Below are 22,768 nucleotides of genomic sequence, written 5' to 3' on the forward strand. Positions count from 1 at the left end.
ACCAATGCCACCACCACCTCCATCTCCCTTCCCTCTGCCGGAGACAGGGCTACATTTAACAACTTCCTCACATTTGAGAACAGTTGCCTTCTCTTCACAAATCCCATCTGATCCTCCCCAATCACCTTCGGGAGACACTCTTTCAATCTTGACCCCAACACCTTTGCCAACACCTTGGCATCTGCATTCAGCAGAGACATGGGCCTATACTACCCACACAACACTGGTTCCTTGTCCTTCAATAGCAACAAGATGGAAGCCAGCCCAATCGTTTGCGGCAAGACACCCCTCCCTATCGTGTCCTCAAAGATTCCCATCATCAATGGCGCCAGCTTGTCCTTAAATTTCTTATAAAAGTCAACTGGGAACCCATCTGGCCCTGCTGCCTTCTATGCCTGCATCCTCCCAATCGCCTCCTGCACCTCCTGCTTCCCCACCTGTCCTTCCAACCCTGCTCTATCCTTCACTCCCAGCCTCGGATACTCCAAGCCAACCAGGAACTCTCTCATCCCCCGCTCCTCCTCTGCTGGCTCCGGCCGATACAGGTTCCTATTAAACTCCTCAAATACTTTATTAATCTGCTCCGGGGTCACCATCATCCACTATCTCCATCCGATTCCATACCCGCACTATCTCCGTCGCCGCTGCCTCCCTCCTGAGCTGGCCAGCCAGCATAGGCATTGCCTTCTCCCCATACTTGTAGATAGCCCTCTTCACCCTTCTCAACTGGCGCCCGCTTTCCCCATGGACAATTGGTCGAACCTCACCTGCAACCCCTTCCTCTTGGCCAGGAGACGCGTGTCCAGGTCCCCCACATACCTCCCATCCATCTCCAAAATCTCCCCTATCAGTTTTTAGCGGTCCTCCCTCTCCTCTCTATCCACCTTAGCTTTGAACGAGATCACCTCCCCCCTCACTACCTCCTTCACTACCTCCCAAATCACCGACTGCAAAATCTCCCCCGTGCAATTAAACACCACATATTCCTCAATCACCTTCCCAATCTTATCTCAAAAGCTCCAGTCCGCTAACAACTCCACGTCCATTCTCCACCCTGGCCTCGAGACTATCCCCTTCTCCAAAACCACATCCATCCAATGCCGGCATGATCTAAAATTATGATTGTTTTGTACTCCGACATCCTAACCCCAATCAATAGCACCTTTCCCACCATGAAAATGTCAATCCTCGAATACCGGAGAGAAAAATGAATACTCCCATTCCCTTGGATGTAAGAACTTCCATGGTTCCACTCCTTCCATCTCCCTCATGAGCCCAATCAACACCCTCGACCCCCTATCCCCCTCCCCCCCCCCCCCCCTCATTCTCCAGACTGGGCCAGCAAGTGCAGTTGAAACCTGTCCACCTTCGGTTCCAACACCATGTTCCAATCCCCCCCTATTATCAGCTCATGGGTATCCAGATCTGGGATTGCACCCTCTTCACAAACCCCACATAATCCCAGTTGGGACCATGTACGCTCGCCAGTGCCACCAACCTCATCTCTAGCGCCCCCGTCAGAATCACGAACCTGCCCCCCGATCCACCACCACCTTCTCCATCTGAAACTTCACTCTTTTACCCACCAATACTGCTGCCCCCTGAGACCTACTCTCAATCCCCGAGTGAAGCACCCAACCCTTCCTAAACCTCACCTGATCCTTCACCCTCAGATGGATCTCCTGCAGCACCACCATGTCGGCCTTTAAGCTCTTCAAATGTATAAAAACACTCGCTCGCTTCACCGGCCCCCCTAACCCCCTCACGGTCCACATCACTATTCTGACCGAGGGTCTCTTCCCCCCCCCACCCCTCCTATCCAGCAGCATCATAACCCAGGACCCTGCCCCTCAGGTCTGGCCCACCTTTCCTATTGTTACCGTCAAACCCCTCCCCTTCCCCCCTACAATCCCCCATCCACTTCCTCTTGCAAACACCTCTCCCAGTATCGATCCCATCCCCCATCTTTCACACCTCCCAGGCCCATTGAAACCTGTTTGACCAGGTTCCATCGACCATGGCCCCTATCCCCACCACACTCACGTTCACTAGCGAACCTTCACTTGCGAGTGCGCAGGACCCCCTCCTCCCAATACCCTCCCCCATAACCCAGTCCCAGTAACAAACAAAACCAGTGTAATACCGCATCCCAGAAAACCGCCATAACCCCTAAGCCCAATATACTTGTCATCAACTCTAAACAAAGGTAAACTACCCTCCTCTGTTCAACCAACCCAAAACCCAGGCGTTGCCCCCAATAAATACAAAACAAGAAACAACAAAAAAGAGAGATAAAGGGAAAGCACCGTCCACATTCCTCGGTCCAAGTCTCAATCCCAGTCCCGTCTCTCATTTCAGTCCCAATCCTTCGTCCATCACGAACGTTTCTGCCACCTCTATCGTCTCGAAGTAGAAATCCCCCGAGTTGTGCGTCACCCTCAACTTCGCCAGGTAGACCACCTCAAACCTCATGGCGTTGCTGTACAGTGCTGCCTTCACTCATTCAAAGGCCGCCCATCTTCTCACCAGTTCCACCGTCAAGTGCTGGTATATCCGAATACCAATGCCTTCCCACTTCTCCTCTCGCCTTTGCTTCACCCAACCCAGGACCTCCTCCTTAATGTGGAATTTATGGAAGAAAATTATAACTACCCTTGGGGGCTCATTTGCTTTCGGCATCGGCCTGAATGACCGATGAGCCCTGTCCAGCTCAGATCGGGAGGGTTCTTTCCACTCCCCCCAACAGCTCTGCCAACACCTTTACAAAGTACTCAGTCGGTCTCGGGCCCTTCAATCCCTCAGGCAGGCCCACGATCCGTACGTTTTGCCGCCTTGACCTGTACTCCAGGTTCTCCACCTTGGCTCTGACCCCTTTGTTATCCTCCGCAGCTCTTCACCCATCGAGGTGAACTGGTCACTGCGCTGCGACAGAGCCTCCTCCACCCCCTTCCACTTCTTTCCTTGTTCCCGTACCTCGGCCAATGTCTTCGACACTGCCGCCTTCACTGGGGCAATCGCCTCCTCCACCCAGTCCTTCATCACAGCGATCATCTCCCTCCGCAGCAGCTCCATATGTTTGGCGAACCGCCTCCCAAATTCTCCGACCATCACCTCAGTCAGAGTTTCCACTGTGAAGGGAGCAGCCCCACCCAGCGATCCAGACTCCGCCACCTTTCTTCCTGCTGGACACACCCGCTCATTCGACGGGGAACTTTCTCTCGCTCCCTTCTTTCTAGTGCCCTTCCTCTGGGCCTTCAACATCTCCCATCATCCTTAGACCTTCCTGCATCAGCTCATTCAAAAACTGCCCCTGAAACCAGGCTTTAAAGTCCTAAATACAGAGCCTTGAGCAGGAGCCACCCAACGTGTGACCTCCACCTACATGCCCTCACCAGAAGTCAGTACTGGGTGATTTTAATGGGATGCAGGTGTCACTGGCTAGGCCAACACTTATTGTTCTTCCTTAATTCCTCTTGGTGAGGTGGTGGTAAGCTGCCTTCTTGAACCGCTGCAGTCCCAATGGCGTAGGAACACCCATAGTGCTGTCAGGGAGGGAATTCCAGGATTTTGACCTGGTGATAGGATGGTGAGTGGTGTGGTGATATGCATCACTGTATATACACAAGGGGTTAATGTAAATACACTACAACTAAGTAAACACTAGAGGGAACACCAGAGATGTCATGCCATGCAGACGTACAACCAACGGGTCAGTTGAACAGGACACAACCAATGGGTAATCAGGACACCCAGAGGTGGCATTACCACAAGGGGGTACTACACGACCCATATAAAAGGACAGGGCCCACATGCTCTGCCTCTTTCCACAGACAGACATCTAGAGAGTACATCAGGGTTGATCAGCAACATCACACCCAGCACGTGGCTTAGAGCAGGCTGGTAAAGATAGACTGAGTTCCTACAGTTAGATTAGCAGAGAGTCGAACTCATTTAAGAACTGTGTTAATAGTTCAATAAACACGTTGAACTCATTTCATAGTCTGGAGCTTCCTTTGTCACAGCATACATCAAGGAAGCAGCGTATGCTAAACGAAGCAGCATAACACAACAAGTGGTTTAGAGGGGAACTTCCAGGTTCTATATCTATATCACAACTTCTCAATATCTCCGACTGAGTACTTTGTAACGGTGTTGGCAGAGCTGTTGGGGGGAGTGGGAAGTTCCCATGTTCCTGCTGGTCTTATCCTTCTAGATGAGTGTTTTTCAAACTTTTTCTCCTGGGACCCAATTTTGCCAACTGGCCGACCTTCGCGATCCACACCAGCCAAGCTTTGGGACCCATGCCATGTTCGCTTACCTTTAATGTGACAGGTGAGCGAGCCTACTTGGTCCTCACTATCTCACTCCATGGGCTTTGTATCCCCCCTCAGGATGGGTGAAACAGGAGGAAGGATGCTGCATTGATGCAGAGTAACTGGAGCACATAGAAGAAAGACACGCCCCTCACTCTCTCTCTCTGACACTTTTGCTCCTCCCCCCCCGCACCCCCAACATGCATGGGCTATCCATAATCATTTCAGTTTCACTGTCTCTGAATCAATGTTCATTTCCCTACAAGTTACTCTGCATCTCCCACCATGTCTGTTTGGCTTTATCTCCATGCCTGTACCAATATCTCCCCTTTTCAATGTCTGTCTTATGCATTGCAAGTCTCTTTTCTCCCGGGGTTCTCCTAACGTATGACTCTTTTTGCCTTTATTACCAGGAATGTATTTGTTTTCCTTGTTTCTTTTCCTGCTCCTACCTGGCCCAGTCACTCCCTGCTCCTCATTGGCCTCTTTTTTTTTCCTTGTTCCCAAACAGCCCTTTCAATTTTCTCCCTCCACCAATTTTGTTTTTCTTCCCCCAGCATCACGTCTGTCTCAATTACTTCCGCGCTCTTGGATATCAAAGTAGAATTAGTGTAACAAACGTATGTAGGGAGATTGACACAGAGATATTGAGAAGTTGAGATACAGACAGAAATTAGGCTTCCCTTTGATAATATATTTAAAATCTCGACCATGGAGTGCTTCAAAATCTCACTGCCCTATTTTAACTATCTGTTACTCTACCTCTCACCTTGCGATGTTCAGCGTTGGACAGATTGACAATAGTTTATTTATGGTAAGGCTGCGGATTTAAAATTATGGCTTTTTTTGTCTGGTGGCACCAGAAGTGACCTTCAGCGCAGTAAAAGAGAAATTAAACTGTTGCCTCCAAGTGCTGAGCCATTCATTGGTATTAAGAAAATAACCTTAATGCGACACTTCTGAAACCGAAGAGACTGCAGTACTGCTCGGCAATGCGAGTGGAAACAGAACCCGAATTGATACAAATCACAGATCCCACAGCTCCACAACTCACTCACGCCACTCGCAAAAAGGGGTTACTTTCTCTCTGGTAGTTGGGATCGCTGTTCACATTTCCATGTGGATGACAGTGTTGCAGCTGTTTAAGAACAGCTCGGCTGCGTGCGCTGCCCGTAGTGGAACTTTAATCTTCAGTAATATCGCCGGGATCTTTCGGGAACACCGCCACAACCATCAACTCTGTGACTCTCCTGACTCCCGCCCGAGACCCATGACCGCACTTTGAAAAAACCCTGGGCGTCATTCTCCGATCCCCCCAGCGGGTCGGAGAATGGCCGTTGGCCGCCGTGAATCCCGCCCCCGCCGGTTGCCGAAGTCTCCGAAGGGAGCAAAGTCGGCGGGGCGTTAATGGCGCCGCTGACGTCAGAGAATGGCACGGGTCTGCGCAAGGCAGCCGATTTTCGGCCTGCCGATATTCTCCCTTCCGGATGGGCCGAAGTCCCGTCGACGTGATGACCGTTCACGTCGACGTAAATCAAACCTCCTTTTCATCGGCGTGAACCTGTGCTCCAGGTTCACGCCGACCAGCGTGGAGGTGAGTGACGGCCTGGGGGGATGGCCGCTGGGCAGGCGATGGCGTGGCCGCAGTCTGAATGTGTGGGGAGAGGTGTGTCTCGGGTTGTGTGTGTGTGTGTGTGCGGCGGGGGGGGGGGGGGGTGGTTAGAGTGGGCTGGGCTCCGGGGGAGTGCCGGGAGGGCGGTCCGTGCCGGGGAGGAGGATGGGGGGGCGGGGGGGGGGGTGCCCGTGCCGGGGAGGAGGATGGGGGGGTCCGTGCCGGGAAGGAGGATGGGGGGCGGGGGGGGGGTGCCCGTGCCGGGGAGGAGGATGGGGGGGTCTGTGCCGGGGAGGGGGATGGGGGGGTCCGTGCCGGGGAGGAGGATGGGGGGGTCCGTGCCGGGGAGGGGGATGGGGGGGTCCGTGCCGGGGAAGAGGTTGGGGAGGGGCCCGTGCCGGGGAGGAGGATGGGGGGGTCCGTGCCGGGGAGGGGGATGGGGGGGTCCGTGCCGGGGAGGAGGATGCGGTGTCCGTGCCGGGGAGGGGGATGGGGGGGTCCGTGCCGGGGAGGGGGATGGGGAGTCCGTGCTGGGGAGGGGATGGGGGGGGCCCGTGCCGGGGAGGGGGATGGGGGGTCTGTGCCGGGGAGGAGGATGGGGGGGGGGGTCCCTGCCGGGGAGGAGGCTGGGGTCCGTGCCGGGGAGGAGGATGGGGGGGTCCGTGCCGGGGAGGAGGTTGGGGGGGTCCGTGCCGGCGAGGAGGTTGGGGGGGGGGGGCCCGTGCCGGGGTGGAGGATGGGAGGGTCCGTGCCGGGGAGGGGGATGGTGGGTCCGTGCCGGGGAGGAGGATGGGGGGGGGTCCCGTGCCGGGGAGGAGGATGGGGGGGTCCGTGCCGGGGAGGGGGATGGGGGGTCCGTGCCGGGTGGAGGATGGGGGGGTCCGTGCCGGGGAGGGGGATGGGGGGTCCGTGCCGGGGAGGAGGATGGGGGGGTCCGTGCCGGGGAGGGGGATGGGGGGTCCGTGCCGGGGAGGGGGATGGGGTGTCCATGCCGGGGAGGGGGATGGGAGGGAGGCCCGTGCCGGGGAGGAGATTGGGGTCCGTGCCGGGGAGGAGGATGGGGGGTCCATGCCGGGGAGGAGGTTGGGGTCCGTGCCGGGGAGGAGGATGGGTGGGGGGGCCCATGCCAGGGAGGAGGATGGGGGGTTCTGTGCCGGGGAGGGGGATGGGGGGTCCGTGCCGGGGAGGAGGATGGGGGGTCCGTGCCGGGGAGGGGGATGGGGGGGCAAGTGAGTTGGTCCACCTGGCCAGGTGCCAGCCTCCAACAGTTGGACCCATGCGGTCCATGCCACCTGGCTGGGGGGAAGGGGATATGGACAATGATGACATGTCGTTGTTCACCCCCCCCCACCAGGCCGTCATGTATTCCGATCATCCAGCGATGTTGGCCGCCGTGGCGGCAGCCGCTAATGTCCATGTTGCCCTGGATGAGGAGGAGGAGGAGGAGCGTGCCAGAGAGGCGGCGCAGGCTGCCGCAGAGGGGCAGGCGGCGGCCACACAGGCTGGAGGGACACCTGACCGACAGGACGAGGAGGGGGAGGAGGACGTCGTGGCCCCACGGCAACGGAGGCACCCGAGGGCGTACCGTGTGTACTGGCCCCGGCAGTCATACCAGGACCTCACGGACCGGGAATGCAGGAGGAGACTCCGGATGAGGCGGGAAACCGTGGCACACATCTGCCACCTGCTGGCACACCTGTCACCGCGTGGCACTGGCGGGGGACACCCTCTCCCCGTGCCCATCAAGGTTACGGTTGTCCTGAACTTTTATGCACCGGGGTCATTCCAGGCACCGAGTGGGGACCTGTCCGGCATATCGCAGACATCGGTGCATCGATGCATCCGGGCAGTGACAGATGCCCTATATGCCATGACGCACCGCTACATCCGCTTCCCTGTGGACCGGGCCAGCCAAGATGCCCGGGCCGTGGGCTTCTCTGCCGTGGCCGGGTTCCCCATGGTCCAGGGCGCGATCGATGGGATGCACGTCGCCGTGCGGCCACCTGCAGATAACAGGGCCGTGTTCACCAATGGGAAGGGGACCTATTCGATGAACATACAGGTGGTCTGCGACCACCGCATGATGATCCTGCACGTCTGCGCCCGTTACCCAGGCAGTGTACACGACTCATACGTGTTGTCGCGGTCATCCATCCCCGGCATGTACGAGGGACGCCATCCCCGGCTGAGGGGCTGGTTGCTGGGCGACAGGGGCTACCCATTGCGATCGTGGCTGATGACGCCTGTACGGAGGCCACGCAATGAGGCGGAGAACCGCTACAATGATGCCCATGTAGCGACAAGGGGAGTGATAGAGAGGTGCTTTGGCGTGCTGAAGATGAGTTTCAGGTGCCTGGACCTCTCTGGGGGCGCCCTCCAGTATCGGTCAGATAGGGTCGGCCGCATCATTGTGGTGTGCTGCGTCCTGCACAACATAGCCCAACAGAGGGGCGATGTGCTGCAGGCAGAGGAGGGCTGAGTGGAGGAGCAGCAGGAAGAGGCGCAGTCCTCCCCAGATGAGGGGGATGGGGGCAATGGTCAGGGCAGACGGGCTAGACACAGGCGGGTGGCTGTCCACCGTTACCGGCTGGCCCAGTGGGCACGGGACAGACTGATAGCCGCCCGCTTCACTGACTAGATGGGCGTGGGAATCGGGTAGTATGGCCACAGACCGCACACCATGGCAACAGCCGACCACCCACACCCCCCACCCATCCACCCACCCAGCACCCTCACCCCCTCCCCAACCCCCCCCCCCCCCCATTGCCGATCCACCTGCGGCACAACGGCCAGGCTCACACAGTTGCGGGTGGACGCGTGTCTATTGCAGGCCATGGAGGATGATGACAACCCGCCCTGCAGTGAGCTCCTGGCTCCACATCGTTGGACTATGTCTGACCCATGGCCACAGTACCACCATCCACCCGCACCATCCCTGCATGCGGCTGTGACACTGCAGCGCACGGTCCCGTCCTCTGCCCGGGGGGGATGTTGATGGCGGCCCAGGGGGGAGGGGGCAGACTCACCTGGGGCTGAGGTAAGACCACCCCTCACACACACACTTGCGCTCAACGTACATGACACCCCCGCACGCTTTGGACAGAGCACAATGGCAGCTTCTGTAGGTGTAACATTGACTTTAATAACCAAACGAGTTCATGCACGTGCCCTAGCCCCTAAAACTCATCTGTGCCCTGCGCCCGTGCCAACTTACTCAGTGTCTAATTGTTTGGAATTACGGGCCCTTTGACTACGTCTACGTGGTTCCCCAGACGGTACAGCAGAACTGGAGGTGAACTCCTGTGATTCCTGCCCTCTGACACTGGATCCCTTTGGCGGCCGTTTCCTGGGGCGTCCTGGCCTAGATGGGCCAGGCTGCGGCCCGGGCGATTGGGATGGCGAGCTGCCAGCCTGTCCTGCCCGTTGCCCACCCGATGCACCTGGGACGGAAGGGGGGGGAGTCCGAGGTGTCGCGGTGTACCGGGACCTCCCCTACAGGGGGACCTGGGACGGACCACACCACCTCCTCCTCCCTCGGGGTGCTCGATGGCCCCCAGGCTTCTACATGGGTGGTGGATGCGAACGGACTGGCCATCCGACGCCCCCCCGACATCTGGCGCTGCCAGTCCTGGAGGCCCGTGCTGGTATTGACAGGGGTCTGCAGGTTTGCAGCCATGGAGCCCAGGGGGTTGGCAAACCCTGTCTGTGACAGTGCGACGCTGGCTCGCACATGGCCACTGGCGCCGATGCCCTCAGCGATGGCCTGCAGAGACTGGGCCATGGCCTGCAGAGACTGGGCCATGGCCTGCTGAGACTGGGCTGTGGCCTGCTGAGACTGGGCTATGGTGTTGAGCGCCTCTGCCATCTGGCGCTGGCACTGGCTCATGGCCTCCTGTGAGAGGGCAGCCATGTCCTGGGCCACAGACGCCGCCTGCACGGAAAGCCCCAGGCCTCGCAAACTGTTCCCCATGTCTGACACCGTTGCACCCATTGCCTCCACCGTGCGGTGTCGGCCTGGGTGGCACGCATGACCGGCACCACTTCCAGCTCCTGGACGCGGGTGGACTCCTCCAACTGCGACTGCAGCCGCCGCAAGCCACCCGTCACCCTCTTCGCTCGTCTCCGGGTCGGTGGTTGCATCGGATCTATGTGTGGGTGTGGAAACTCCAGGAACCCGGGATCCATCTGAGCGGCAGATGTTCGCTTGGGCTGGGCTGCCCTCCGACCGCCCGGCCCCTCTGCTGCTCCTACCTCCACCTGCTGTACCGGGACGGCTGTGTTGTGCGCACCAGTGAGTGTACCAGATGCCTCATCACTAAAGTGCCCAACCGAGGTGAGTGTTTCTGCGATGGTGGAGGGTGTTGGTGACAGCAGTGGCGTTGTGTCGTGCTCTTTGTCCCACTCTGAGTCCATGGCACTTTGGGGTGGGGGTTCGTCGCCACCCATCCACTCTGAGTCACTGTCCGGTATTTCGTCTTCCTGGGTAGTGCTGTCCCGGGTAGGGGTGTCCTGGGTAGTGGTGTCCCGGGTAGGGGTGTCCTGGGTAGTGCTGTCCCGGGTAGGGGTGTCCTGGGTAGTGGTGTCCTGGGTAGTGGTGTCCTGGGTAGTGGTGTCCTGGGTAGTGGTGCCCTGGCTCGGATGTGACGGGGGCCTGTGGCTGCCCCCCTCGTCGCTGGGTGGCACACGCCTGCCTCGTCGCTCCCGCACGTGACGGGGGTGTCGTCTCCCTGTTGCTCCAGGTCTCTCCGTCTCCCGTGGTGTGCGAGGGGCATCCTGCGGGCGTCGCATGCCGGAGGGTCACCTTCTTGTGGCACTGGGTGCCTGTCCGTGGTGTCAGGGCCGCAGCGGTGACGGCCTCTGCCACCTCCCTCCACAGACGCCGGCTGTGGCGTGGGGCAACTCTGCGGCCGTGCCCGGGATACAGGGCATCCCTCCTCTGCTCCACTGCGTCCAGGAGCGCCTCCACATCCCGTGACTGGAACCTCGGGGCTGAGCGGCGGCCAGCCATCCAGTCGGGTGTTCCGGTCGGGTGTTCCGGTCGTCTGGGGGGGAGCAGCGCGGCCTTATGAGCCATCACGCCGTGCGGCATGTATGACGCTGCACGACATGAACCACGTGCGCAAGCGCGGATCCCATCACGTCGCTGCTAGCCCATTTCGGGCCAGAGACTTTTGACCCATTTTTACGACGTGACGCAAGTCGGATTTGCGCCGTTTTTTGCGCTGATCGGCGGATATTGCGCCGATAACGGAGAATTTTGCCCCCTGTTCTCGATGGTGGTATTTGCGAGTTTGGAAGGAGCTGCCGAAGGAGCCTTGATGAGTTTGTGCAGTGCATCATGTAGATGACACAGAGGACTGCCGCTGTTTGTTGGTGATGGAGGGAAGTAATGTTTTTGGAAAGGGTGCCAATCAAGTGGGTGGTTTTGCCCTGGATATGGTTGAGTGGTATTGGAGCTGCACTCATCAAGGCAAGTGGAGAAGTTTCCATCACAATCTGACTTACAGATAGTGGACAGGCTTTAAGGCATCAGGAGGTGAGTTACTCACCACCAATTTATCCTTTCAACTAGAATCCCGGGGGCATGCCAATTCAAGTGAGGTCACATTTTAGCAATAGAGGTTGTTCCTGACCCAGTACTAGCATCGACCCTCCTTTCCTTTACGCTGTCACTTTCCTAATTGCTTTGGCGCCACGCTCGTTAGCACTTCTCACTGTCATTTTCAGTGATTGCAAATGAACCACCGTGTGGGACTTTTATTTTGAAATTTTTACTGGCGTTGCATAAGCTTGCAGCAGCCATTGTACGATAGCAAGTAGTTCACTACTATTGCTGCAGCAAAACCGGACGTAAATTATAGAAGGTAATAGCCAAGGCTGTCGGTACAATATGGCTTGGATGCAGAGTCTAACTGTCGTGAGGAAAATATTGCAGCAGTTGTTTTGGATTATAATCGAGGACCGGATGAATGTTACTTCCACGGCATGGAGGAATGTTCCAGGTAAACACAACATGATTTATTTCTTAAAATGAATGCCGATTTTTTAAATAATCAGTCACTGAAATAATATTATTCATAAAATTATATCTTGTGGGATTTTGCCGCTTTGTTTTACTGGTTATACTCTTCATTTTTGCAATTCAAATGAGGGAGATTTGGTGCATTGAAATTTGATACAAGTGAAACTACATAACAGCAATTTCTCCCGTGAATCATTCATAAAAATAAGGAAGTAATAAACAAAGCTCGGAGATCTAATATGAAATAAATCACTCCTAGGTTGGCTTGGCTTCATCAGGCCCGATGAATTTACATTCATCTAGCGCCTTAATAGTGATGAAACAGCCCAAGGCATTTTATCATTGAATTTACAGTGCAGAAGCAGGCCATTTGGCCCATCGAGTCTGCACCGGCTCTTGGAAAGAGCACCCCACCCAAGGTCAACACCTCCACCCTATCCCATAACCCAGTAACCCCACCCAACACTAAGGGCAATTGTGGTTACTAAGGGCAATTTATCATGGCCAATCCACCTAACCTGCACGTCTTTGGACTGTGGGAGGAAACCGGAGCACCCGGAGGAAACCCACGCAGACACGGGGAGGATGTGCAGACTCCACACAGACAGTGACCCAAGCCGGAATCGAACGTGGGACCCTGGAGCTGTGAAGCAATTGTGCTAACCACTGTGCTACTGTGCTGCCACACCAAGCCACATGTTGAGATATCAGGCTGGATGACAAAAACCAGAAGCCTAGTCTGTAAGGAGCATGTTAAAGGAGGACAGAGACGTAGAAGAGTGGCACGGTGGCACAGCGGTTAGCACTGCTGCCACACGGTGCCAAGGACCCAGGGGCGGGATCGAACCATGTGGAGTTTGCACATTCTCCCCGTGTCTGCATGGGTCTCACTCCCACAACCCAAAGATGTGCAGGGTAAGTGAATTAGCCACGCTAAATTGCCCCTTAAATGGAAACATTTTAAAAACGGGAAGGCAGAATGAGATACTCTCAATTACAACTCGAGAGAGATGATTGGTAATACAAAGGCTTTAATTAGCAGAGAACCAGACAGCTGCCGAGAAGTGTGCTCACTGCACGCTGCCTACTGAACATTACCTCCCTGGGGGGCGGCGGAGCCAGAGGCGGAGTCCCCCAGGGTTCCAAACCCGGTCTTAAAGGGATCATGACATTACAGTTATCATTCATCACATTCACCCCCTGTTTTAAAAAAAAAAACGCATAGTCCGTCGGGGGTGAAGTGGAATTACATGCCCAATCTTTTGGGTGGTCTGATTGTCTGTGTTGACCTTCTCAGCTCTGGCGGTGGTGCGCGGACACGGTCGTCTTCGGTGGGGGTATATCCGGGAGCACGGTAGTGTGAGCCTTTGCCCGTGTTGGAGCAGGGGGGGTATCCGGGATGACTAGGGTGATTGGTGCCGGCGCCGGCGGGGGGGGGGGGGGGGAAGGGGGCGGGGGGGGGAAGGGGGCGGGGGGGGGAAGGGGGCGGGGGGGGCAAGGGGGCGGGGGAAGGGGGCGGGGGGGGGCGGGGGAAGGGGGCGGGGGGGGCGGGGGAAGGGGGCGGGGGGGGGCGGGGGAAGGGGGCGCGGGGGGGGGCGCTGTCGGGGTCGGCAGCAGGTGCGGGGAGGGGAGACTCGGTAGAAGGGGGGGCGTCAGTGGGAGAGCCAGCGGGTGCCAGGTCTCACAGGGAAACTGTGTCTTGCCTTCCGTCGAGGTGCTCGACGTAGGCGTATTGAGGGTTTGCATGCAGCAGCTGGACCCTCTTGATTAGAGGGTCCGTCTTATGGCTCCTCGTGTGCCTCTGGAGTAGAACTGGTCCCGGAGTCGTCAGCCAAATTGGAAGCGAGACCCCAGAGGTAGACTTCCTGGGGAAGACAAACAAACGATTGTGAGGGGTCTCATTCATGGCCGTGCAGAGGAACGACCTAATGGAATGTAGGGCATCGGGTAGGACCTCCTGCCAGCGGGTGGTTGGGAGACGTCTTGACCGTAGGGCTAGAAGGACAGCCTTCCAAACTGTCGCGTTCTCCCTCTCCATCTGCCCGTTTCCCCACGGGTTATAGCTGGTCGTTCTGCTCGAGGTGATGCCCTTGTTGAGCAGATACCGACGCAGCTCATCGCTCATGAACGATGTGCCCCGGTCGCTGTGGATATAAGTGGGGAAACCAAACAGGGTGAAGATGCTGTGCAGTACCTTGATTATGGTGGCCGAGGTCATATCGGGGCAGGGGACAGCGAATGGGAAGCGGGAGAATTCGTCGATGACGGTGAGGAAATAAATGTTGTGGTTGGTGGACGGGAGGGGCACTTTGAAGCCCACGCTTAGTCGCTGAAAGGGCCCAGAGGCTTTCACCAGGCGAGCCTTGTCTGGTCGGTAGAAGTGCGGTTTGCACTCCGCACAGATCTGGCAAGCCTTGGTCATGGCCCTGACCTCCTCGGTGGAGTAAGGTAGGTTGCGGGACTTGATGAAAAGAGCAAGCTGGGTGACCCCCCCCCCCCGGGTGACAGAGGTCATCGTGGATGGCCCGCAGACGGTCTTTCTGCACGTTGACGCACGTGCTGCGTGACTGGGCATCTGGGGACTCCTTGAGCTTCCCCGGACGAGATGTAATATCATACATATAGGTGGAGAGTTCGATCCTCCACTTCAAAATTTTATCATTATTTTATTTTGCCCCGTTGTGCGTTATCAAAAATGAAGGCTACCGACCGTTGGTCGGTGACGAGGGCGAACCTCCTACCAGCTAGGTAGTGCCTCCAGTGCCGCACGGCCTCCACAATGGCTTGTGCCTCCTTCTCGACTGCAGAGTGCCGAATTTCCGAGGCAGTGAGGGTTCGGGAGAAAAAGGCTACTGGCTGCCTGCCTGTTTGAGGGTAGCAGCCAGCGCGACATCTGATGCACCGCTTTCTACCTGGAAGGGAATGGTTTCGTCCACTGCATGCATGGCGGCCTTGATGATATTGGCCTTGATATGACTGAAGGCCAACCGGGCCTCAGCCGTCAGGGGAAAAACCGTGGTCTTAATGAGTGGCCGGGCTTTGTCCGCATATCTGGCTTTTGATTTTTGACTTCCCATGTCGGTGCAACATGGTGGGCCGAAGGGCCTGTACTGCACTGTATCGTTCTATGTTCTATGTATGTTCTATATGTCCGTGTCCATCATGAAATTGACAAATAATCTGGTTCCTTTCCTGGGTGGGGACCACATAAATTCCATTCTTTAATACAATTCCATCCTGTACCGTCAATGTGTCCTTGAATTTGTCGTAGGGGGCTGGGAAGTTACCGTTTAAAATTTGCTGAAGGCTGTCGTCTGCCTTTTGGGCCTGTGCTAAATCTTGGATATTCGTCTGTGAGACCTGGACTGCGTGTACTGGGGCACTCTCGGGTGGGGGGGGGTTGCCAAAAGTGACCGTGTCGTGATTCTGCCTTTGCTAGGGCGCCTGCTTTTACGTTACCGACTGGGGAGGAACGATGATGGCTTCTGACTTTTATTATGCCATATTTGCGGTCTTTCGCTGTTTCAAGAATGTGCTTCAGTAATGGCGCTGAGGGTAGGGGTTTACCATCGGCGGATATGAATCCTCTAGATTCCCACAGGGGCAGGAATTCCGTCAAACTGTTACAGACGTATAAACTGTCCGAATATATATCTGCCGGGGTCAGGAAAGAATCTGGGTGCTGTACTATGTATGCGATGGCTGCTAACTCGGCTGTCTGAGATCCTAAATGACCTGGTAATTTTAGCAATATCTCCTCTAATGCGCTTCCCTGCGCGTCTTCCACATATATACCACATCCTGTAATCCTTTTTCCATTATCAATGGTGGAGGAGCCATCTACATACATTTTTAAAGATTTATCAGTGGGCTGGGTTCTCTGCGGTCTGGTGCCTGCTTTTGAGGGTAGCGATTTAGGAATAAAGGGTCCTGTGCTGTGATTAGCTGCAATGATTTCACACTCGTGTGGGGTTCCGTCATACTGCAAATTATCTGCTAAAAATGTGTGTGTCTTTGTCCTTTTTACTGTGATGTCCCTTCCTTGTAAGAGTAGGGTCCAGCGCGCTGCTCCAATCTGGCTGACTGAACTGTCCTTTAACCTACCATCTAACAGTAGGTGCGTTGGGGTGTGCTCGGTTAAAATCGTTATGGGTTGAGGCCTGTGATGTATGCAAAGTACTGAATGGCCCAAAACACTGCGAGCAAGTGCCTTTCGCAGGTTAAAATCCTTGCTCCACTGGGTCCAAAACTCGTGAAGCATAGGCTATGGGTCCTAAACAATCATGCCTTTCTTGGAGTAGTTCGGCCGATAGGGTTTGGTCGGTGGTCACTACGTCTATGGCGTATGGGGAGTGTGGGTCTGGTACCTGCAAAGCAGGGGCTGTACCTAGGGTGCGTTTTAATGCATCAATGGCATCCGTATGCCGTGGAAGCCATTCCCAAGGGGCGTTCTTTTTAAGGAGCTCGGAAAGTGGGGATGCCTTCATGGCGAAACCGTCTATATGGTTCCTGCAGTAACCAACCAGTCCTAAAAATGACCGGAGTGCAGTGACATTATGGGGCAAGGGCAATTTAACAATCAAATCAATCCGTTTTTGCTCTATCTCTTTTTCCGTGCGTGATGACTGTGTCTAAATAAAAGACCTTTTCTTTTAGTATTTGGGCCTTTTTCGCGTTAATTTTACATCCAATTGAGTGCAGGAGACCTAAGAGTTCGGAAAGAAGCGAAATGTGCTCTTCCTTGGTATCGGTTTGTAGGAGCAAGTCGTCCACATACTGAATGAGGCATTCGGGTGACGGAAATTTGGAATATCCATTTGCCAATTGTCGGTGGAAAATGGAGGGGGAGTTGTGGAACCTTGCGGAAGGCATGTCCACGTATATTGCCGTCCTTGGAACGTGAAGGCGAATTTGTATTGGCAATTCTTATCTAATGGAATGGACCAGAAGCCATTGCTAATGTCAGGTACCGTAAAATACCCTGACTGCAGTCCCTGCTTTAGCATTGTCTTGGCAACGGTGGGGCTGCTAATGGAGTTACTTTATTGAGTTCTCTGTAATCGATGGTCAGTCTCCATGGACCGCCTGGTTTCCTTACGGGCCAAATTGGGGCATTGTTTGTTGAGGTTACGGGCTGAATTACATCTTGGTCTAGCAAACTTTGAATTACTTTTGCAATTTCTCCCTCGGCTTGCTGTTGGCAGCCATATTGTTTCTGGGGCTTGGGATCGGGACCTGTAATGGTGACTGTTCCCGGAATTTTTCCTACATAGCGCGTCGTGAATAGTGTTCTTACAGGGAATAGATCAGTCTGAGGGGGAGTCGTTGAGGAGTCTTGCAGCTGTGGGGAAGAAGATGTTCCTATGTCTGGATGTGCGAGTCTTCAGACTTCTGTACCTTCTGCCTGATGGAAGGGTCTGGAAGAAGGCAATGGCTGGGTGGGAGGTGTCTCTGATAATGCTGTCTGTCTTCCTGAGGCAGCGAAAGGTGTATACAGAATAAATGTGGGGGTGGCAAGTTTGTGTGATGCGTTGGGCTGAGTTCACCACAGTCTGCAGTTTCTTGCAATCTTGGACTGAGCAGTTGGCATACCAGGCTGTGATGCAGCTGGATAGGATGCTCTCTATCGCACATCTGTAGAAGTTTGTGAGAGTCAATGCAGACATGCCAAGTTTATTTAGCTTCCGCAGGAAGTACAGACATTGTTGGGCTTCCTTGACTGTTGCATCAACATGAGTGGACCTGGACAGAATGTTGGTGATGGTGACCCCCAGGAACTTAAAGCTAACGACCATCTCCACTTCGGAGCCATTGATGCAGACGAGAGTGTGTCGTGTTGCGCTTCCTGAAGTCGATGATCAGTTCCTTGGTCTACATGGGAATTTAATGGAGTTTCTAAGCCTAGAGAAGGTTACGTTTAGTTCAAAAGTGAATGAGGTGGGGTTTCATAAAAGATGGTGTCCGTTTATATCTCACTTTAAGGAATTGACCTCATTCAGCAGCTAAAAGGGGAGGGGGCAGTTAGCTAATTAATTAATTGTTTTCGGGTTGAGGAAAGGATTGTTAAATGCTAGTTAAATATGTGTAATGTAATTTTTATGTCTGAGAAAATTTTTGAAAAAGCTAATTAAAATGTTTGTTTGAAAAAATTACAATTTAGAAAACCCTTATTTCATCTTTCTCTTTCAATATAAAACAAAAAGTCAGATTAGCTCTGCATTGTAAAACAAAATTCTCCACCAAATAGCACATTCCAGAAAGGTTACTGTAGCCATGGAAAAGGTGCATGATTTACTAGGATTATATGAAAAATAGACTTCAAAATTTAGGGTAGTAGTGAAGACGAAACAGTGGGCTGGATTCTCTGCCACCCGCCGCAGGTAGCAGAGTTCCTGATGCAGTGGAAAATCTAGCATTGACCAAAAAAGTGGGATGGACACCGGTCAAAGGCAGTTAAGTGCTTTCTACAGAGAAAAAGAAGAAGTGATATTACTAAACCGAATTTGATGTATTCCAAGAGCTGTAAATCATAGCTGGATGCTTGTAAAGATTGTGGTTAGTTTCACAGCAGGCTATTTCAAATCCACTCAAGTGTGAAAGGAAATTAGACAGTTGGGTGTGTGCAAGCTGTCAATCACAGCTTACTAAAATCAATTTCACTTTGATATGAACGAAAGCCTTGCAGATCAAAGTTCTGAGGGGGTTTAATTCCAGGTATTGTGATTTTCCTTTCATAGGATTTTACAGGTGCTGATTTTTCCTGCCTGAGCCAGCAGTGTATTACACAGGTCAGTTTTAAAGCAATAATATTTTTCACTGTCTCTGTCTGGACTGCTCTCTAGCTTCCAGGCAGGGGTCTCTGATGGGGGACTTCCAGGCAGGGGTATCTTTTATGGGGGTCTCTCCCTTATGGTGAGGTCTCTGGAGAGGGTCTCTGTAATGGAGGTCGATGGCAGGGGGGTTGGGTCACCTTCTTATTGTGGGGGGCGGGGACCCAAAAAATTCCATGGTGGAAGAGGGGGATGCAAATTTATGTTGTAGGGTGAGATGGGGCCCAGCTGCTGGACCTCGCTATTGGGAGCCTGTTAGTCAGAAGTGTAGGAAGCAGCAGCTGTAATTTCATGAAAGCCAAAACCACGCCACAAAACTTTAGCCAACCCCCCCCCCCGAGATCCTTTGATCTGCAAGGCCTCTATTCACTTTCAAACAGAAAAAGCTTTTATTAGGCTGCAATTGACAGGGTAAAAGCTTCCAGACAGTCAGGTGTATGGATTGTTTATTTTAATTTCCCTTCACACTTGAATACATCTCAAGTAGCCTGCTGTGAATCTAACCTCAACGTTTATAAATATCTAGCTATGATTGACAGCTCCTGACCACATCAAAAGTGGTTAAGTGATTTCTGCGAGAAAAACAGGAAGTGAAAGCACTTAACATTTAGATGTCTGAGGCAGCCCGTATAAGAGGCAGGTGAGATAAAAAGCAGTGATTTTTGATTGTTTCTGTCTGGACTGCTCTATAACCTCCAGGCAGGGATGACTTATGGGGGTGGGGAAGGGTCTCTGATATAGGGGGTCTTTGATGGGCGGATGTCGAATATGATGAGGGGTCTCTGATGGTGGATCACTGACCTGGGACTCTCTGATGGGTGTCTCTGGTTGGGGGATCTGATGGAGGTGTCTAAAGAGGGATTCTAATGGGGGAGTATGATCAGGAGTCTAATGGGGGCTTCTCATGGGTGGGGGTTTCTGATGGGTGTGTCTGATGGGGAGGCTGGGGTTGGGGTGGGCAGGATTTGCCTTGTAGGGGGAGGGGAGCCCTCTGATGGACTTTGGGGGCACCTACATTAAATACATACCCCTTAGCCCACCACATGGCCCACTGCACAGTCCACCATGTCAGGGCCATGCTGGCAAATACTTGGACAAATCCACGTCCACGTGAATCCCAACCCAGAGGGCTGGAGTATCACGGAGGCATGGAGAATCCGGTGTCCAGCCCATTAATAGAATGCAAATGGGTTTAAATGACTCAGTTGCATCCTCCCGCCAGTGTGGGATGTGATCCTCGATTCTGCTGCCAGCTGGGCACTGGAGCATCGCAACGTGATCAGTGCCCGGCGCCGCTCCTGTTTTTTACCCAACATAAGATTCTCTGTCGCATCGGTAACTCCGCTACCAGCGGCGGGCAGCAGAATCTCCCCCTACATCTCAAAAATGAATGGATGGATTTCAATGAAACTTAGTTCGCTGACAAGGTAGGGCCCAAAGAAAAACTGAATCAAAAGCGAGGTACTCCCGGTGAATGAGCTGGCACAGCGGGATAATTTAGGGGGGATGCCAATTACGGTAGCGAGGTATTAGGTTTTAGGGATTCAGGTAGCTTGCGAATGGACTGGGCTAACGAAGTTGGTAGAGGAGGCTCGGGAGGGAGGATCTTAAGAGGTGGGATACACTGCACTTAATGCTGGCAGGAAGGATCCAAGCAGTGAAAATGAATATTCTGCTGAGGTTCTTGTTTATCTTTCAAGCTATCCCGATCTTTATACCAAAGGCCTTTTTTCAGAAAGTGGACACGATCATTTCTGACTTTGTATGGGCGGGAAAGGTGCCGAGGGTGGGGAGGACCCTGCTACAGAGGCAGAGGCAGCAGGGGGGGTTGGCGTTGCCGAACCTGCTTCATTATTATTGGGCGGCGAATGTGGACAAGGTGCGGCGGTGGTGGGAAGGAGAAGGGGTAGAGTGGGTTAGGATGGAGGAGGAATCTTGTAAGGGGTCTAATTTGAGGGCTATGGTGACGGCAGCTTTGCCAATGGCTCCGAGTAGGTATTCAGGGAGCTCGGTGGTGCAGTCCACGGTGAAGATATGGAATCAGTTGAGGAGACATAGGGTGGAAGGGATGTTGGTGCCAACGCCGCTGTGCGAGCATCATGGGTTTGAGCCGGGGGGGATGGATAGTGTGTACAGGAGGTGGAGGGAAGTGGGGTTGGTCAAGGTGAGGGATCTGTACTTGGAGGAAGGGTTCGCCAGTCTGGAGGAGCTAAGGGAGAGGATAGAGCTGCTGAGGGGTAGTGAGTTCAGGTATCTGCAGGTTAGGGACTTTGCACGAAAGGTCTGGAGGGGGTTCCCCAGGTTGCCGGGATACACCCTGCTGGAGCGACTGCTACTTCCGGATGTGGAAGGGGAGCGAAGAATTGGGGATATATATAAGTGGCTGGGGGAGCTGGGAGGTGAAGATCAAGGGAAAATTGGAAGCGGAGTTGGGAGGGGAGATCAATTGGGGAGTATGGAGTGAGGCACTACGAAGGGTAAACGGGACCTCCTCTTGTGCAAGGATGAGCCTGATACAGTTTAAGGTGGTGCACAGGGTGCATATGACTCGGGCGAGAATGAGTGGGTTCTTTCAGGGGGTAGTAGATGAGTGTGAGAGATGTGGACGGGAGCCAGCGAATCACGCACTCATGTTTTGGGGTTGCAAAACATTGGGAAGATTCTGGGCGGGAGTGGTCGCGGTCTTAGCCAGGATAGTGGAGGAGGAGGTGGACCCGGGCCCTTGGGTGGCGATATTTGGGGTTTCAGAGAAGCCGGAGTTCATGGAGAGGAGGAAGGCCAATGTCTTGGCCATCGCCTCTCTGATTGCATGGCGGCGCAGTTTGCTGGAGTGGCGGTCGGGATCGCCCTGGGGGTAGCAGCATTGTTGGGTGACGTGTACGACTTCCTGCGATTAGAGAAGATAAAGGGCGCGATTCTCTCCTCCCCCCCCCCCCCCCCCCCCCCCCCCCCCGCCATGCCGGGCGAATGGCGGCACGCCGCCCCGAACCCCGCATGCGATTCTCCCACCCCCCGAAACCAGCGCCGCACGATTCGCGCCGGGCCACTCGGAGAATCTCCACAAACGGCGAACGCCGATTCTCCGGCCCGAATGGGCCGAGCGGCTGCTATGACACGACAGGTTCCCGCCGGCGCCGGCCAGCCCTGGTCGCTGCTGGTGGGAACTCTGCGGGAACGCTGGGGAGGGTGGCCTGTGTGTGTGTGTGTGTGGGGGGGGGCCCTCCGATGGGGTCTGGCCCGCGATCGCGGCCCACCGATCGGCAGACCGGCCTCTTCCCCCCCCCCCCCCCGGGCCTACCTCCTTCCGCGCGCAGTCCCAGAACACCGGCGCCATGTTGGTGAGGGGCCAGCGCGCGTGGGGGCCAGAATAGATCGTGCCCGGACCCTATTCACGCCGTCCTGAAACGCGATGGCGTTCACGACGGCGCGGGCACTTATTCCCGGGAGCGGAGAATCCCGCCCAAAGTGTGAGTTCAGGGGCACTTCAGGGGAATTTGAGGAAAGGTGGGGGATGCTTGTGACTGTGTTTGAGGGGCTGTTCGTCGCGGGAGGGGGTGTGTGAAAAAGGGGGAAAATCTGTACAGACTGTATAGCCGATTGTAGGGAAGTATGATTCCCGGGGTGTTTGTTCGCTGTAACCTGTTCTGATACATGTTTGTAATGAAGTACATTTTTTAAAAAAAGGAAAACTGATTCATTTTTGACGATGATACAGATCGGAATTGAATCCTGGAATTTTCTAATATTGGGAGACAGGTGAATTTAGTTTTAACAGTGTTGTGGGTTGTTTTATTCAGAATATTGTTTCTTTTAACGTTTTTATAGGATTTTCACATCTTACATTTAACAATTGATAAATTGCACATTACAAAACCATGCCAAAAAGGGAAATAAAAAAGCAACACAGAAGCCAACACCTATATTTACAAACAATTGACTTCCCTCCACTGTGACCATAACCCCATTGGGGTCCCCATTGGGGTACAATCCC

At 54.4% G+C, this 22,768-nt stretch overlaps 1 protein-coding gene across 1 annotated transcript in view; it reads left to right on the plus strand.

Annotated features, from left to right (window-relative positions):
- The first annotated feature begins 11,683 nt into the window (after positions 1-11,683).
- bco2a (beta-carotene oxygenase 2a) overlaps positions 11,684-22,768 on the plus strand; it is a 47,394-nt gene continuing 36,309 nt past the window's right edge. The window contains exon 1 of the mRNA XM_072486478.1: positions 11,684-11,927. Coding sequence (XP_072342579.1) covers positions 11,816-11,927 — 112 coding nt within the window. The 5' untranslated portion in view covers positions 11,684-11,815. The remainder of the gene's footprint in view (positions 11,928-22,768) is intronic.

Source organism: Scyliorhinus torazame, chromosome 21, assembly GCF_047496885.1.
Source record: "Scyliorhinus torazame isolate Kashiwa2021f chromosome 21, sScyTor2.1, whole genome shotgun sequence".
Lineage (NCBI taxonomy): Eukaryota > Metazoa > Chordata > Chondrichthyes > Carcharhiniformes > Scyliorhinidae > Scyliorhinus > Scyliorhinus torazame.